We start from the raw sequence: 17,993 nt of genomic DNA, 5'->3' as shown, positions 1-17,993 counted from the left end.
AAAAAAAAAGTTAATCGTGGCTGTCTTTACTTCTTGTACAAAGTGTTTGCTGAAACTCCTGTGATTTAAATGTTGTGTTTTTGCTTAATTTTTAAGAAACTAGGAGGGGTTATTGGCAGAGATGATTTACATTAGCCATATGTATGTTAGGTACATGTGTACAGTCACTTACTCACAAGTTGAATAGTCTTCATAGCCTTAGAATTAGTCTTTTTGGGGACATTTAACATATTTTCCTACATATTTATGTAGCTATGGCAAGGAAAGTGAATATGAAATCATAGATAGATAGATAGATACTTTATTCATCTCACAGAGAAATTCAAGGAATATAAATATAAAGAAAACATAAAACATAATATTATCACCGACTCATGTAATGGGATTAAATTATGATACAAAATACAAAGTTATTCTCTAGCAAATACAATAGTAAGACACTTGAATTATAAACAAAGATTTTGTGTTTTATGACAAAAATTAGGATTTCTTTTATTCTTTTAATGACATTTTATTCAGTAATCTTGACATCATATAATCCCTAGAGTAAATCATTAAAAATCGTAACATAAATAAGGGGGAAATCAGAAAGAAATGTAGAAAGTGAGCATAAACTAAAGGAAGGTGTAGATATAAAATTCAACAAATTCAGTTACTATGGGAACAGAGTGTACTTTGTTAGGTTTAGTGAAATATTGACAGAAATTATTTCAAAGTTTGATTTGTTTTAGATGTAAACAGTGAGTAGAAACACCATGCTCACACACAGGCTCAAACATAAACAAGAGGACGATTCTGATTTACGTAACAAGAACATTTTGTTACATAAAGCCTTTTTTGTACACTGTGTATTTTATCCACGCGCACAGGAGCAAACCTGTCCACGGCGGGTTTAAAACACATCACGACAATGCGACACACTGCACGACAAAAACACTCGTGTCGTTTTAAACGGTGTCGACTTAAACGACAACATTGTTTTGAATGGCCGCACCGTATTTTGAATGAAATGGTTCAGCCGTCAGTCACATCAATGAGACGGGGGCCTGTCTGCTGTATGGCGGAGGGCACTGATTGGCTCGCTGCTGTCCCGCGAGGCAGAATGGAGAGCGGTGATTGGCTGGGAGCCGTTGAAGAGGCGGGACCACTTCAGCTGCGACTGTCAAGATTGGCAAAGAACTGGCGCTGCTGTGTTGCTGCTGCTACGTGCAGGTAAAAGGAACAGGCGACACACACACACACACGCGCGAGTGAAAAACCCACAAAAAAACACTGAAAACATTTATCGTGTCAGAAAAGCTATGGAAAACGAGAAGCTTTTCCGCGCGGCAGAAACACAGACACGAGGTGTTTAAAGTGTGAAAGAAAAGCGACGTCTTGAAGAGAAAGTGTCAACCATCGTTTGGCTCCTGGACTCCACGCTTTGTGCGGAGCAACTTGGGACAGCTGCGTGTTTTCCATCAACAAAGAATGAAGGCATTCAAACGAGGTGAGAGCGTCCACGGCGCACACGCAGACACACACAGGTCGTGCCTTTTAATTACTGCCGGACACGCTTTTAATGTGTTGGCCCCATGACGTGTCGTGTTGCTGTGAGTCTGCCGCTTGTTGATTTTCTTAGCCTGGTATGCGGGGCTCTTTTTGTGTTGCGGGCATATGCAGCGTGTGTTTGTGTTTGAATTTGGAGGGACAAGCTAGCCAGCTAATGTGTGCGGAGGCAGAGGCATGGTGTCCATCTGGCGGAGCGACGTGACTCCCTGCCTGCCTCCGCTCTCCTTTCTTTGTGCGCTCCAGATGGCTAATTTAGCATAGACAGCTACTCGCTGGGGTTTTTAAGGGGGGTGCCCGCAAAACATTCGGGCTTTTTATTCAATAAAGTGGCCGCTTTTGTAAAGAACGTGCGTCATTTCAAACACTCACGCGAGCACCAGTGACGTGAAGACCAGCGGGACAAAGCGAGGCTGCTCTGAGAAGTTAGTTCGGTTTGATGTTACTAACGGTCGCATTCAAACGTAGTGAGAGCGTGCTGAAGTTTGGTGAACGGACTCTTTTCAAATTTAAATCTGTGCAGCATCTCCCGTCTTATCACTTCTTTATTTAATGTTTTAAGATAAAATAAACGTAAATACTCGTACAGCAGAGCAGTGATTTACCAGCTTGACTCTTGGCACGGGCGACATTTTGTAAACAAGAAGTTGATTAGTTTGTCATTTTTGCCAAAGACTGAACTATTTTGGTTAAATATCTCTCTCTCCCCTTTTGTTGGCATTTTTATCAATTCTATTTCGATTTGCAATATCATCTTTTTTCATGGCAAGCTTCATATCAATGTTTGCTTTGACAGAAGTTCAAACAAGATGATCAAAAAGTATATCTGGAGCCAATAACGATATCTATTTTTCCTCAAAATCAAAAAAGTTTCATTATAAATTGATATGTTTACGCACTGTGGTAAACACACTTTCAGAAAACCAGCTTTCACTCTTTCACTGTTTTCCACACTTAAATGGTTTCATCTCAAATTTAAATTAGGAGCTAAACTTATTATCTGGCATCTACAAGGCATTTATGCCCACTGGATATTTTTATCTTTTTAGGACTATTGACCTAATGCTCAGATTGGCCCACCTTGTATCAATATTAATGCCACATTTATTCCAGAGTCACAAATCACCCTTCTCCCCATTGGCTGATTAGATATTTGCTTTAACAAGCACTTATACATGTGTGTCTAATAAAGTGTGAGTGCATGAACGGCTCATGAGCAAAGAGGAAACTGCTCATGGCCTCATGGAAACCTATGGCCTTGAAAAGGTCAAGTTTTTGCATATCCAGATTGGTTTTTCAAGGTCTGGACTCAAGATTCAAGACGTTTTTATTGTCATTATGAGGACTTAATGAAATTTTTGCAGAGACTCTCGGCTTGAGGTACACAATAAAATAGCACAACCTTTGAAGTTGTTTAAAATATGATAACTATGAGTGTTCTACTACAGATTCCACAGGTCTGAATCCTCTGGGTGCTCAAATCGGTTTCCAAATAAGTCTTCTTATAACACAATGGCATCAAAACAAATCCTGGTGTACCTGTAGTATTTAGATGTTCATAGTACAGAGAACAAAGCCGTTGAGGTCACATTTTTCATATTCTGTGGAGACGCTCTGAATACACCTTCATTTTGAAAACCATGTCATCATAAAAGCAACCCTTGCAGAGAAGTAGACTATGCCTGGACACACACATCCTATTTAAACTCCTGCAGTTAACAATCTGGATAGTTTGCCCGTAATGATGTGATTGACAAATTGATAGATATTTGTGTCCACTGAAAATGTGGAGTTGCAACTTTTTGTTGTGTGGCCTACATCATTTCCTCCCCAGAAACTGTTAAGTGAAGACAACCAGAGCTGTCTGTCAACCACAACTGTGTCTCATGACTGGGAGACTGACTTAAACTGAACTAGACTTGTCCCAGAAATTGATTTTAAAGAAAGTTAACAAGTTCTCTCGTGTTTCAGCTTCTTAAATGTGATTTTTGCCTCTTAGTCATTAATTGTGGATGTATATCATACATTTGATATGGTGGCACCAGACAACCTGTTGATGAAAGGCCCTCAACTAGTCTAATAGTACATTAATAGTTGCTAGTGCAGGTTTGCTCATTTACAAAAGCGGTTACACTGAATAGGTATTTGCATTTGTAAGATTTTATTTCCCACCACCACCACTTTTCTAGCTTGGTCCGGTTCATCCATCGTAGAGGAATGCAGAATTCAAAAGAGTTGTCAACTGCTCCAGCAGCAGTTTTGATTCGAAATGGCATGAGGTGAAAACGGCCTCCTCTGCCTGGTCAATAGATTCCTGGGCCACTGGCTACTGTGATGTTGATATGCACACAATCTCCTTTGTGAAGACAGGCGCTGCCCTGGGGGTCAGGTTTCAGCCAGCTCCAGAGAAAGACATTTACTGCATTCTGTGGCCCACCCCAGGGATCAGGCATGCACCATTTTGAGGGGAGATTCCCTCCAGTGGCCAACCATGGATAGAAAAGAAAGGCACAACAAAGTTTAAACCTCAGAGGCATTGTTTAGACATGTTCAGCATGTTTCATGAAGTTGGAGTGTGTCTCACTCTGTAAACCAGGCTGGAACTAGAGGTTAAAAGTCACCAACCAAATTCATGCAGGAGAGCCACATCAGTTCAAACACAATTTTTATTATTCTCACCACCAAGGTTCTAGGGATCTTTGGGTGGAAATATCTACAGACAGATAGTTCAGTGATTTTGATTTGAGATGACATCAAACTACTACTTACTTTTAGAACTGGGCAATTATTAAAAATAAATACAGAAATGCTGTCATGATAGAAGAAATTTCAAATCGGTCAACATTGATAAATATTGCAATGACATATCAGATCATTTTAGATTAAGTTTTGCTCCTGAGCGAGAGTTGAATGAACCAGTCAATTGTGGTTTGAGTGGCTTTATGGACAGAAAACAACAAACACTTGTGAAACGCAGAAACATTTAAGTGTGAGGCAAAACTTTGGATAGCAATTCTGTGTTGTCTCAAAGTATGTTTGTACAGAGCATAAACACCAATTGAACCTTTTGTGTTTTTTTATATTGAAATTATATTGTTGTTACAGTGTATATAATTGAATTATTGTATGGCTCTACATTCTGTTACAAGGTTACAAAGTCAAAGTATTACTTTCAACATGTATGGCTCACATTTTAAAACAGCAGACATTAAAACAATCAGAAATACAAGGACACAATTGCAGCCTTTGTGATTTGCTAAATGTGAATGTGATTTCAAAAAGATCAACCGTTCCACACACTGCTCATGTGGCTCATCTATTTATAAGGATCATATACCTGTATGATCCCAGAATAATATGTAGCCAACTGTTATCTTCTTCCATTTACACCATATGGCAAATTAAAGACCAACTCTTATCTAAAGATATGCAGATTTGTTGTGAGTGATGGTTGTCATGGTTGTGTGAATGACACCGTGGCGTGAACCTGTCCTCGCACCTCTTCTCCCCCAGCTCTTGAAGAAGAGCATCGGCCAGAGCAGGATCACTCCTCGGCCATGTCGGACAGCGATGACGGCTCCCCGCTCGACCTGTCAGGAAGGGGGCTTCTTGGAAAGCGCCGTCGCCGTGGCAACCTGCCCAAGGAGGCGGTGCAGATTCTGCGGAGCTGGCTGTATGAACACCGCTTCAACGCTTACCCATCAGAGCAGGAGAAACTCAGTCTCTCTGGTCAGACCAACCTGTCAGTACTACAGGTAAGGACTGAATTTCATTTGATTTATTTCAGTAGCACGGTGCACATAAAATGACACTTGTGGGACCCATTGTTTCTACCCAAGTAGAAATGTCCCTGTATCATGATGAAATGTGATTTTTCAAATTTAATTGCAGATAAATGGTCATAAATGATCAGCAATTGAAAAAACACATTAAATCAAATGCTATCACCACAGTATAGGACACTTTCCAGTCTTCCCTTTCCCTCCATTGCATCAGTGGCAGTCATCTCTGAAGCAGAACAGATCTGCACGAGGCATCAGAAGCATCATTTCTTATGTAGTCGGTTTACTGGAATGCTCTCAGCTGCCTTCTCTCTGGTTCAGCACATTTGAGCACAGACCCTCATTATTGCCAGCTTTTTGAGGGCTGTCATCTCTGCTGCCTTCACTCATCTTCCCTGTGTGGGAGGCTGTGCCACTAGAGGACTGGCAAGTCTGGTATTCTCTCACAGATTGAGGTTGAGGAAAAGTTGTAAGTGGTTATTAAAATCACAGGCCTCACATCCAGATCATACAAGTCTTTTGAATGCGTTTCAAGGACGGAGTTTTTTTGGATCCTGCTAATTGAGAGTATACTGAAGCTGACATATCATGAAATAATCATTTCACAGTGTTCAGAATAATACAAATGCAGACTCTCAGAAAAAATATAAGGACATCCCTGTTGTCTTTCAATATTGGAAACTGTGTGCTTCACTTGAAAATAAACAAATGTCAGTGACATTCAAACAATCCACACACTGGCCAATACGGACAATTTTGCTTTTCAGTCAGACATTTGTCTGAAAAGCAATATACATCCCAGTATTTATAGCCCTGGCCAACCGTATTGCTGTTTTTAGAATCTCATGACACCTGCTCACATTTTCATGAAGTAATTATTTTTATGTCAAGACATTGTGTTAGTAAAGCTAGATGGCTACATACAGGTTAAAGTGGGACTGAAAGCATTTTCTATGGCTTTGAAAACTCAGTCATTTAGCATTTCGATGGAATAAAAGCTTATTGCTATGATGATGATGATGATGATGCTGCTGCAAACACAAAGAATACCTCTCTTTTTTTTGCTTCAAAGAAGCACCATACGATATTGTTGCATTATATCTGTTCACAAAGACCTGACATGGACAACAACATGTTGTTTTAAAAGTGAAACATTTGAGTAAGTAATCTGTATCAGTTCAGTTTATGCTCATTATGTTCATTACGCTTCTTTTTTACCACAGATATGTAACTGGTTCATCAATGCACGTCGCCGCCTCCTCCCCGACCTGCTTCGCAAGGACGGAAAAGACCCAGCCAAGTTCACCATCTCCCGAAAGATTGGGGGTAAAAGTGAAGGCAACTCATCTAATGGAGGTGGAGCCAGCTCTCCAGAAAGAAACTCCTCCCCCAGTTCCTCTCAACTGCGGCCATCGGTCATCCGTTCTGCCCCCACACTGGACCTCAGTCTTCTTGGGAACACAGCCACGGCTATTCTGACAGGAGCAGGCTACCTGGGTATAGAAGGATCAGTGCAGGCACTCATGAAGCTGGATACACAAAGTTTGCTGAGGGAAGCAGAGGAACAAGGGGTTAATACAGCTTGTCTCACCAGCACAACAATGGCAGCTAGTCCCACTAGTGGCCTCTTCAACACTCCTCCCCCAACTCCACCTGAGCTGTTCCCCACCCAGGACTTCAGTGATTTGAGGCTTCTAGTTGATGCAGCCCTGCAAAGGGCAGCAGAGCAAGAAAACCTGAAAAGACTTCAAGAGGCCCAGAACAAACCATCAGATGCCGTGGAGACACAGTGCAGTGCTTATAGCAGTGACCCACCCAGTGGCTCCACACCGCCTCCAGAGGACAGCCAACAAGTCATGGATGCCTCCAGAGTACAGAGTCTGATGGAGAAGGCTATGGCAGTTCCAGTGTCAGCTGTAACTTCACTGAAGGCCCCTGTGGCTCAGTCCTCACCAGCCCCTGTTCTAGTTCCAGCTCCTGTCTTGGTCTCAGCCACAAGGCTGTCTCCTCTACCGATGAATAAAGTCATCTGGAACCCTTTGGACAAGGACACGACTCGAGCCTCCAGCCCAAACCACCCTCAGCTCATCCCGGCTCATTTGCCAACATTTGTGCCCGTGTCTGCTTCTGTCTTTGGGCAGCTAGATTCTCAGAAATCAATTGCAGTGCCAGCCATCACCACAGCTTTATCACCAGCTTCACCCTCAAGCTCAGTTCCAGTTCCAGCACTTTTGCCCGCTTCAACTAGTGCCACAGTACCAGCTTCAAGGCCTGTCTCTGTTCCATCAGCAGTCCTTCTGCCTAATACAAGTTCTGCCTCTGTCGCTGCTTCAAGCCAGATTTCTTCCCCAAGTGTACCTCTCGTTCCAGCAGCTACTTCCCCAACCATCGCCTCTATTGCATCCTCCAGAGGAGTCCCGATTTACCTGCCATTCCATAAAACCCCTTTAATGCCTGTCACCGTTCCATGTCCGTCGTTTATTTCAACATCGGCATCGTCTCCAGCCCAAGTTTCAGTGTCTGGCCCAGCTTCAGCTCCAACACCATCTTCTACTCCAACGATCACACCTCTTGTGGGCCTTGCCTCCCAGCTCTCTCCTCCTTCTCCTCCTCTTCATCCCTCTTCCACAAGCAGCAGGAATTCCACAGTGGGACCCAGTGTTTGGAATATGGTCCATGCTGACACCAGGCAACCCAGTTCACTTCAAGTGGTAAAAAACCCCATCACCACAGGGTGGGGCCCTCTGCACACTATGAGTGAAACTGTAAACTAGGAGCTGCAACTGGGCGGCCATCTTTTTAAATATAAATATCCACAGAGGAGAGAGGTCGGACATTTCCTTAAGGCTGGACAACACTGTATATAGCTGAATGTATCTATGGAGTCCTTGTTGACATTGAAGCCTGTGCCTGCACAATATACACAGTAATGGATTAGATGTGTGAAGTGGGATAAAGTGAAGCAACGGACATGAGGTGTTTTTAGCAATTTCAAGTGACTTTTTTTATTGTTTTATGTCGCTGTTGTGGAAGGACACTGTTGATTGTAAGCTGTGGTGCCATTTCTCAAAGGGAAAATTCTTCAGTGCAGAGTTTTTCAACCTCCTTTTCCAAGTTACAGTTTATGAATTATTAGGAAAATGTCCTGTAATTGTACAAAATTCAAATTGGTGTCATTTTTGAGCACCAGCAGAGTTCGCCTCCTCAGTAACAATACTGGACTTTGTTGAATGTACAAAAGGCACTGACATGAATGGCTAAGCTGCCGATCACCCATTGCCATCCAGGATAGAAGGACATTACTTAAACAGCAACTTCAGTCCTCTATAGTTGTGCAATTCATAGTTTTGTGTTTACTTCACTACATTTTCCTTTTCTTTTTTTTTTTCTTTTTTGAGTAGAGGAGAAATCTATGTTGTCGTTCCTGAAGTTTTTAAAAACTTTGCAGTCACACCTTGAATTTCCACTTGAACACGTGCTTAACCAACCTGTTGCCGATGTCATTTCAATACTAAAAGTGTCTTTTAAACAAGTGATGAGCATTTTCCTTCATTTGTGTAGGATGTGCTTTTTGTTACTTGCGCGTGACCTTGCTCAGTTGTGCACAGTCTGCAGGGATATTGATCAGGGCAGGGGGCTTGTGTGACTGGGATGAAGAGAAGGTCACATTGAATCTGTTGCATAAATCAATGTTCAGTGGAGAGGTGAGCAGCTTTTGGATCTGGTGATGTCACTTCTTTAAATGAAATGTTACACTCGCTGTGAGACGAGGTAACCTCTTATCTTTTGTGGTGCAAAACACTTTAAACATTGGATCCTCTTGGTTGGAGGATGAATGAGAATATTATGTTGATTTCTCTCGTGGCTTTGGAGCTGTCTAATTTAAACCATGATGTCATAATAGTGGTACAGCAGATGTAGCAGATTTACTGAAGTAGCTGATATATAAACTTGTTTTCCAGACAGGTGCAACAGCATATGGTTCACTCCTTCCTTCCTTTTAGTTTTCACCTATGAGTAGCAGTGGACTTGAATTGTAGAATTTCTAATCATTCTTGAAGCTGTAGTTTCTATGAAACTGTCGAAGCTTAAACCAGGATTTATGACTGAATGCTGTCGACCTACTAATAGTAGCATTGTGTAGGAGAAGTTGGGAGAATAATACTGTAGCAGAATCATCTTGTTAAGCGTCACGGTTCCATTTTTACATGTGCAAATGTTGTCGGGTCAAAAACGCTGACGAGCACCGACTCCCAACATCCCCAGCAAATCCTTTCTTTGTCTTTTTCATGACCGACATGGAAATCCTGAACTCTGGTTTTTGTACTTTCCTTATTTTTAATTGTTTAATTGTACATTGTTTTCCTTCTCACTGCTCATCTGTTCATGTCATTTGTTACTGGTACTCACTAGACTGATGTGCATTTATACCTCAATTTACATAGGTCATGTCAGGTTTGTTTCATATGTGTAATATATTAATACTGCGTAGTAAGGATTTCTGAGTATTAAGTATTTTTCTTTTTTTATTATTATTCAAACTACATTGTGCCACTGTAACGACACCCAATCGGTTGTGATACTGGAAAGACAAAAGGCTTAAGCTTAGGCAGACAGGTTTTTTTTATATATATATAATTAGGGTTTACGTTTGGTTTTAGAGGCAAATTGATTTTCCAAACAGAGAAAACTATGTATTGATGCATGTAAATATAGTCAAGGTCGTTCTTTTTTTGTATGTAAGTATTGGCATGAACTTTTCTCAAACTTGTTTGTTTTCAGCCAGGTGCATTCCAAAATGTTCTTCTTTTCTTTTTTTAAATGATCATGTGAGTCATGGCTGAATGTTGGACCGACTGGCTGCTGTGCCTTAATACGACTGAGGGATGATGTCCCTTTTTTTATATATATACATATATATATATATATAAAATAGTCGTGCAATATATGCCTTAAACTTTAAATGTGTGTTTTGTATAAGCATTTCAAAGAATAAAAGTTCATTTTTTCATACATTTGGTTTCTCTGCTGTCTTTATTGAGATTCAAATTTACTTATTTTCTTAGTTATTGTCTTATAATGGGCTTATTCTTTCCAAAGATCATGTTGACTTGGTGTTTTTTTTATATTGATGAATGGTGGTTTACTCTGCGATTCAGTGGTGTTTGACTGAAAAGAACTGAAAGTGTTTTATTGAATTGTAATTGCTGCTTAAAGATTGAAATAAAGTTGAATAATTAAACTTTGTTTAAATTATCAAGTCATCCTCGTGTGAAAGGTATTTAAATAGTGACATTTACAAAGTGTGCCGAGACACAACCTTGTATTTACTGAACTCATTAATGAATGTTGAGAATTGTGCTTACAGCTTAAACAATTGTAATATGTGGAGATAAAAAATCTGCTCAAGACATTTTATTTCATTATTTTTCTATTAATACTATTTCTTAAAGCAGGAAATAAAGTCTTAATTTGGTTAAATTGTCAAGACGTGTAAAAGTTTTATTAGATGGTATCTTATTTACTTTTTTGAAGGTTTTAGCATTTTTACAAAAAAGCAGTGTGCAAATATATCCAATTTACACATTTAAGTATTCTTTCAAATCAATAGTAAGATTTAATTTAACCTGTTTAAAATCTAAAAATAATCTTGCAGTTTGTGTTTTTATCATTATGAGTTGATGTAGGAAGGAACCTCAAACTTCTATTTTTAGGATGTCTGCAGTTTTATGGCAAACTAAGTTATTGACGCTTGTTTGGTTGTCAATTTGTAGTCAATGCCAGCACAGATACAATATAATAACAACCCAAACACATACAGTATCTGCACTTTTGGCTGTCAACGGTATGAACAAACTTCCTTTATTTGCTTGAGCAATTTCAAGACTGTTTCCTTCAACAGCACACACACACACACACACACACAGCTGATCCTTCAACAAATACACACAACCAGTCGATGGGAGAAAGATGAGTGTGTGTGTATCACACGCGTTTGATTGTCAAAAAGGTCATGAGACACAAACAACATACTGATCATTTTCCTCCAACGTACGGGGACACAGACATTAACAGAGCAGGAGACTTGTTGCAGTGCTTGTGCAGGCGTGGTAGCTAATTGGCAGGAAGAGGTAAACATGGCTGGAGCTGTATGTTAGCTCTGAATCTGGCAGTCCAAGCAACAGCCGCGCACACATACCAGTGTTAATGCTTTTTTAAACTAAGTTCCCCTTAAAGCTCAGAGCAGCTGCAGTCCAAGTAGATGAAGTCGCAGTAAATATGTAGCCACGAGATGCAGATACTGTGATACATCTCTCTTCATGGATTTAAACCTTAATAATGAATAAAAACTGAAAAATAGTTTATTATAGATTATTTGAATCCCACATTTCAACCTCTGATAGACATATAGCTCTAATATACGGCAACACAATTTAAAAAATCCTTGTTACAGTGTTCCTACATGCATTCCTATTCAATTTCTTTCAAATCTACAAGGTTTACAAAGGTAGAAGCTTGGGACTGACGTGTGGGGAGGGGTCTGTCTGCAGAGTGCAAGACAGGGGTGGGATTTTCTGAGTGGGCGGAGCTACAGGTGATCTGGACAACTTGCAGTTCCTTGCTCATAGTTCCACCCACTTGTAGCTCTCTCACAAGTGGCGTAACCATGACCTAACCTTTACCCTCGCCCTTATCATTAGCTAGCTTCTCGGATATTTGAAGCTCCACCACTTGCTTATAGTCCCACCCACTTGTAATCCTGCCCCCTCTCTTGCAGTCTGCAGATAGATATATACTGTATGTGTGCAGGGGTTTGATGCAGTAGCTCCCTCCTTTCTACTCGTCATCCTTCTCTTTGGCGCCGTGTTTGAGGATGCGGGTGAACTCCGCGTAGTTGAAGTTGCCCTTCTTGTCGATGGGCGCCTCGCGGAACAGTTCGTCCACTTCTTCGTCCGTGAAGCGATCGCCCATGGTCGTCAGCAGCTCTCTCAGGTGGTCCTCGTGGATCACACCTCCACGAAGCAGGAGATAAAGTTGTGAACGCTGACAGAGGCGCCACACTGTATGTGTATATACGATGTGTTTGGACAAATCATCTTACCAGAGCCCTCCTCGTCGAAACAGGCAAAGGCGTTGCGGATCACATCCTCGGGGTCTGTTCCGTTGAGCCTCTCACCAAACATGGTGAGGAACATGGTGAAGTTGATGGGCCCCGGTGCTTCGCTCATCATCCCCTCCAGGTAGTCATCAGAGGGGTTCTTACCTGAGGACAAACAACACTCTTACATGTATCTACTGTACTTTTCTCTGGGAGTATGGCGGCATGTAACTTCTGCTGTTCAGGGTCTCTCAAATCAAAAACAATAACAAAACACCAAAAAGACACAGTTCAATGACATTGGATTATGGAAAATGTTGTCTTGTTGTCTCATTTGCTCTTTATGGGAGCAGCTTTTTCTTTACCCAAAGAGGCCAGCATGTCGTGAAGATCCTCCTTGTCAATGAAACCGTCTCTGTTCTGGTCGATCATGTTGAATGCCTCTTTGAACTCCTGGATCTGAGACTGGTCAAACATGGCAAAGACGTTGGAGGTGGCCCTCTGAGGGCGCTTCTTGGTGGTCTTCCCTTTGGCGCGCTTGCTCGACATTGTGGCAGCTGGTTCTGGGCCTGCACACATTCAAAAGACGTGATTCACGGGTCAGATTAGACTGCCTTAATGCTAGACATACACAGATTCCAGCAGCCATTTGAAACAAATGTATATTTTACATTAAATAACTGAAGCACTGCCTCCACAGTATAGCTCTATCATGCTTTTTCTTTCATTTATTCCAAGCAGGGGAATCTTCTCCTTTTGCCTCCTCCAGAGAGACAGAGTCACACTCCCCTGAAATGTCGGGGATAGTGATGATGAGTGTGAAAACTTGTCGTAACTTCTGCTGCTTCCAGAATTAGACCTGTCATCCATGTCTGCAAGGTGCAAGGTGTGTGTGTGTGTGTGTGTGTGTGTGTGTGTGTGTGTGAGTGAGAGAGAGAAAGATTCTGATTGAGTTAAACCCAGAGGGTAGTTTTAGATTGGGGACAGGTTGGACAGTCAGAAGGGAGACCAGGTAATCACGTGGACGTGTGGAATACTGTATGTGCCACCACTTGACAATTAGATCGTTTCTCACATAAGCTGTAATAAGACTCTGATCATATTCATCATTTGTCTGTGAGGAGATTTGTAACGTAGATGCTCATTTTAATGAATGTACACCAATTTTCCATTTTTGGCATAATTAGATCTCAGGGGGAAAACGGAAAATGGTTCCACACCGAGGAGCTGAGATGATCCTGAAGTGTTAATCATGTTAAGACAAATCACTTCCTCTCAAATTTTAACATTCAACATGGGTGCCAACTAAAAAGTACTTGATTTATTACAGTTTTTTTAATGATGACATTTGTATAATGTGTTAAATCCACTTATTTATTGACACATGTGAAGATCTGTCAGTAACTGTAGCTACAGTTCAGTTCATTTTGATAATGTTCAGTGTTTTAATGCAGGTGATTCAGACATGATGTATTTGATGTAAACAAACCCAACACATGGGTTTTCTCTGGGTTCTCCCACAGTCCAAAAACATGCAGATTTGGGGATTAGGCAAATTGGACACTCTTAATTGACCGTAGGTGCGAGTGTGAGAGTGGATGGTTGTTTGTCTCTATGTGTGTAAAGTCTGTGAGTCAACAAACTGCAATAACATATTTGTTGTATGCTCTCAACGGCCACTTTAATAGATACACCTGTTCATCACAGATGATGAAAGGAGCATGATATCACCCACTGCTCAGTGAACTCCCATCTCTTGTTCGACATTAAAGTAGAGTCTTTAACTCCCTTTGATGTAAAAATGTGGCATCAAAGATGATGAAAGGGAAGTGATGTTACCTATTGAAGGAATATCTGTCTTTCTGTCCATGTGTTAATCACATAACTGTCCAGCAGGTCACTTGACAGCCTTCAAACCTGACAGGTGACTTACAAAAGGCAAACTATGGCAGATATATATCACTTAACGAGCCGTCAATGTGCCATGCACCTGATGCTGAGTCAGTCCTTAAATCAGTGAGTCAGAGATGCTGGCACTGCTCTAGTGATACACAGAGCAGTGCATACATAACCACCACGTATGCAGAAGATCATCAAAACCTTGGAGCATAAGGACTACGCCAACAAAAGGCTACACCTGGTGCCACTCCTGCCATTTTCTTAGGGTGAACTAATAAAGGTGTAGCTATTGAAACGGCCATACAAGTGTACTCCAACAGTTATAAATAGCTCTCAGTACTAAATCTGTCCACTAGGGACTCTGTGTCTGTGTGACACTGTTTGTTGTCATGTTTATTTTATTATTACATGTGTCTGTATGAGTCAGAGAGGCCTAAAAGAAAAGCCAGTCAGAGCAGGTTTGCCTATCTTTAACTTTTTATCTCATAGTGCCGTTACATTTGCAGCTTTCCTCATGTGACCTTGATTCAAATGAAGCAGCATTTCAACTTTTATCACCAATGCAAAGGAGTTTAACGAGCCTGGGTTCTGTCCACAGTGTCTCACTTTAATAATATAAGTTAGAAGATAAGCTTGAACACCCACACATGTCTTCCTTTCTTTCCTCCTGATCCTCATGTTGGATCAGTCTTTCCATTCATTTATTTCACGGCTGTTTGGCTGCTTCTGTCGTTTCACATGTGTACTGCTGGCTCACACCCGTCCCATTCTCCATCAGAGGAAGTAAGAAACAAAACAGCGTCGAAGCTCCAATCGCTCCAGTAAATCTTTCTCACGATACACCACGTTTTATTCATCATGTGAGACGTGTGCAGCAATTTACCCTTCAATTGTTTGAGTGTGAGAGAAAGAGAAAGTACAGTTTACAGTTTTTAAATGAAACTGTAAACTGTACACAAGACCGCTTATTTTAATAATGTGCAATAAAGCAAACGGGATGTGGTGCTGTAGCAACTAGATATGACATGATTATCCTGCCCATAATTATTGTGATCCACAATATTATTGTAATCATTTTTTGTCTTTTTTTAAATGTTGCAGACATAAACAGACAGGGCTTTCTGTCCATACTTTAGCTTCATTTGGTTCTCATTTGTAAGCGTTCAGAACATGTGCATAAATACAGACAGAAACAGACCAAAAAATGACTTATAAAAGTGTTGCAATTTCAATGTTAAAAACAATGACTGAAAAGATCCCAAACAAACCAAGCAACATTTTCAACAGGTTTCCTCATTAGTGATTATCCCCATTATGGAAACTCACCACGGTTGAGTTAAATATTGTATATCGTCCTATCCCTGAAATTTGCCATCTGAGTCAATCGTCAATGATTCACAAAGAGGGAGATTATACTGTAACTGTTTCCAATCCCAGCAACACAAACATTAGGCTGACGTGCCTCAGCTTTGTTCTCTGGTCACCACAGCTGCTCTGTCCCCTTCTTATCCTCTTGTGATGAGATGACAAAGCTCCTCTGTTCCACTGTCCAGCAACACACACACACAAACACACACAAACACACACTCACAGACATGCCACACATTCAGACTCACAGACATCCCTCACTGTAACGTCAAATCTCCACGTCTGAGGTGAAGATAGAGAAAGTCTATGGTTGAGGAATTCCAAAACCAAACAGAGTGAAGTGGAGGAGAAGCTCTCCTCGTCTATAAAAAGACATCAGATGTGTGTATGAATGTGTGTTCAAGGGATTGTGAGTGAGGCAGAGTGAAACGGGTCAGCTGCATTCAGATTCCTCTGTCTAATGTACCATAGAGATGAGATGAGAGGTAAGCACATACTGTAAGTACACGGTGAGCCTGTGCTGGAGTACAGATGTTCCTCTCTCACGCTCTGTGTGCCTCAATCAACAGATGAAAACGATGACTTGTAACTTATTTTGATCAAAGCTGCTCTTCAAGAAGTCCTCTGTTCTAACTGGACTCACAGAAATGACACTTTGAAGCTTCTGCAATATAAAAAAGACATCTGAAAAGTATAAAAACAACCAAATGGCAACAAAACAGTGTGTGTTTCTCACCTTGGCTTCAGGTGAAAGTATGTGAGACTCCTTCAAACTCCCTTTTGTCTGGGTCCTACACAGCAGAGGAAGGAAAGCAGGCAGGCAGTCCCACTGAAAAGTTTTGTTTAAAGAACCAGACTCCCAGTGGGTTCCTCCCCCTTTTCTGCCCCAGCCAATGGAGACACCAGCTCATTTCATACAAAGACACCCGAGGCCAGGCCATTTCTCCATACATGGCTAAAGAATGCACGGGCTGCAGCCTGTAACTGCCACAGACTCGGCTCGGGATGTTTGGGAAAGCAGCAGAAATGACAGGAACTACGATAAGGCTGCCTTATTTAGAGAAAAGGGCCTAAACATTTGGAGGACACACTGTGTGGAGCAGTGTGTGGGGACATGGGGGAGAGAATTGTGAGCAGATGCAGAGCAATTTTGAAGGATGGTGGCTTTCCCTAAATAGGCAGCCTGCACTGAGGCCTGAAATCACCTTAAATTATGTCATGGACACAACGTCTGTTTTATGGTTGCTCTCACTGTATCACTGTGTGATCATAAAAATGATATAATTAAAAGCCTAAAAAGGATTTGGCTGACTGTGCTCTGACAAAATATACAACTGTATAACATATTCATCACCTTAACTGGGCAGTGCATAACATACTGTACGGTGTGTATTCATTTTGAGTTCTCTTTTGTACATATTCATATACATTAAATATGTCAGTGTCCATATTCAATTGGAAAATAACTCTTTAGATTTTGAATTTCGTTGTAATGATGATTAAATGCAATGCCCTCTGCATAAAATCTTAATTTATATTTACTCTACATTAGGGGCTTCAATGATAAATCGATTATTAATCATTTACTAAATGAATCGCCAACTATTTTGATCATCAATTAATCGATCAAATAAAATGGATTAGTTCTAGTTCTAGAACATCCTCATTCTGTTTATTATCTGTTTTTATTGTTGTGTATTTAGTTTTGAGTTGGATATGTTAAAATGAAAACTTGTTTGTACTTGTTTTGTTTCTGTATTGTGTATTTAACTGTACAATAGCTGTTCATTATTTTCACTTTTGCTGTAATGATGATTAAGTGTTTTTCTGAATTAAAAAATATATGTGTTTTTGTCTTAAAATCATGTTTTCATTTGGGTGGAAGAATAGAATGGATGAAATAATTTAAGCAGTGGCAGCTGTATGAAGTCTATCTGCAGATGCTGTAATGCCCTCTACTGGAGTAAACTAGTCATTGTTTCTGGAAAAAACTGAAAACCCATCAATGAATCAAGACGTGGACAAAAAATATATTTCTGTTAAATGTTATTATTATGTTGTTGTTGTTTTTTATTTTCAATGATGCACATTGCTTACACATTGTGTTTCAACCGTTGGGTTTTCAATTTATTTCCATAATGTTTATTCTAATTATAGTTTGTCTTGTCTAGGTACAGTACCTAAAGACACAGTTTGTTATGATTTTGTGCTGTACACATAAAATTGAGTTGATATTTATTCAACCAGTATGTGATTAAGAAACAAAGAAACTTGAGTATAAACTAATCAATTTGAGG

General features: G+C 40.6%; 2 protein-coding genes across 4 annotated transcripts; one reads left to right on the top strand and one right to left on the bottom strand.

The window, feature by feature from the left end:
- The first annotated feature begins 1,167 nt into the window (after positions 1–1,167).
- On the top strand, positions 1,168–8,749 carry LOC122768250 (flocculation protein FLO11). The gene is made up of 3 exons (XM_044024101.1): positions 1,168–1,489; positions 5,062–5,303; positions 6,554–8,749. Exons 1-3 carry the CDS (start codon positions 1,471–1,473, stop codon positions 8,102–8,104), a joined length of 1,812 nt encoding a protein of 603 aa, XP_043880036.1. The 5' UTR covers positions 1,168–1,470; the 3' UTR covers positions 8,105–8,749.
- A 2,422-nt stretch (positions 8,750–11,171) lies between these two features.
- myl9b (myosin, light chain 9b, regulatory) lies at positions 11,172–16,529 on the bottom strand. Of its 3 annotated transcripts, none has more exons than XM_044024099.1 (5): positions 16,433–16,526; positions 16,194–16,360; positions 12,795–12,998; positions 12,433–12,594; positions 11,172–12,343 (listed from the first exon to the last, which is right to left on the bottom strand). In XM_044024099.1, the coding sequence occupies exons 3-5, from the start codon at positions 12,976–12,978 to the stop codon at positions 12,168–12,170; spliced, it is 522 nt and encodes a 173-aa protein (XP_043880034.1). In that variant the 5' UTR covers positions 12,979–12,998; positions 16,194–16,360; positions 16,433–16,526; the 3' UTR covers positions 11,172–12,167. The 3 variants fall into 3 exon arrangements, with proteins under 3 accessions (XP_043880034.1, XP_043880035.1, XP_043880033.1); XM_044024100.1 differs by having other exon boundaries at positions 16,194–16,329; XM_044024098.1 differs by lacking the exon at positions 16,194–16,360 and having other exon boundaries at positions 16,433–16,529.
- Between the last annotated feature and the right edge of the window lie 1,464 nt (positions 16,530–17,993).

This window comes from Solea senegalensis, linkage group LG4 (genome assembly GCF_019176455.1).
Source record: "Solea senegalensis isolate Sse05_10M linkage group LG4, IFAPA_SoseM_1, whole genome shotgun sequence".
Lineage (NCBI taxonomy): Eukaryota > Metazoa > Chordata > Actinopteri > Pleuronectiformes > Soleidae > Solea > Solea senegalensis.
This window is presented reverse-complemented; position numbering and strand designations above follow the sequence as displayed.

What these genes read in the sequence shown, in the direction of transcription:
- LOC122768250 (XM_044024101.1), top strand. An exon ending in CCAACCTGTCAGTACTACAG is followed by an intron (nt 5,304 to 6,553) that starts GTAAGGACTGAA and finishes TTTTTACCACAG; the next exon opens with ATATGTAACTGGTTCATCAA.
- myl9b (XM_044024098.1), bottom strand. Translation starts at nt 12,978, where the DNA reads ATGTCGAGCAAGCGCGCCAAAGGGAAGACCACCAAGAAGCGCCCTCAG. An exon ending in CGACATGCTGGCCTCTTTGG is followed by an intron (nt 12,595 to 12,794) that starts GTAAAGAAAAAG and finishes GTTTGTCCTCAG; the next exon opens with GTAAGAACCCCTCTGATGAC. An exon ending in TTTCGACGAGGAGGGCTCTG is followed by an intron (nt 12,344 to 12,432) that starts GTAAGATGATTT and finishes TGCTTCGTGGAG; the next exon opens with GTGTGATCCACGAGGACCAC.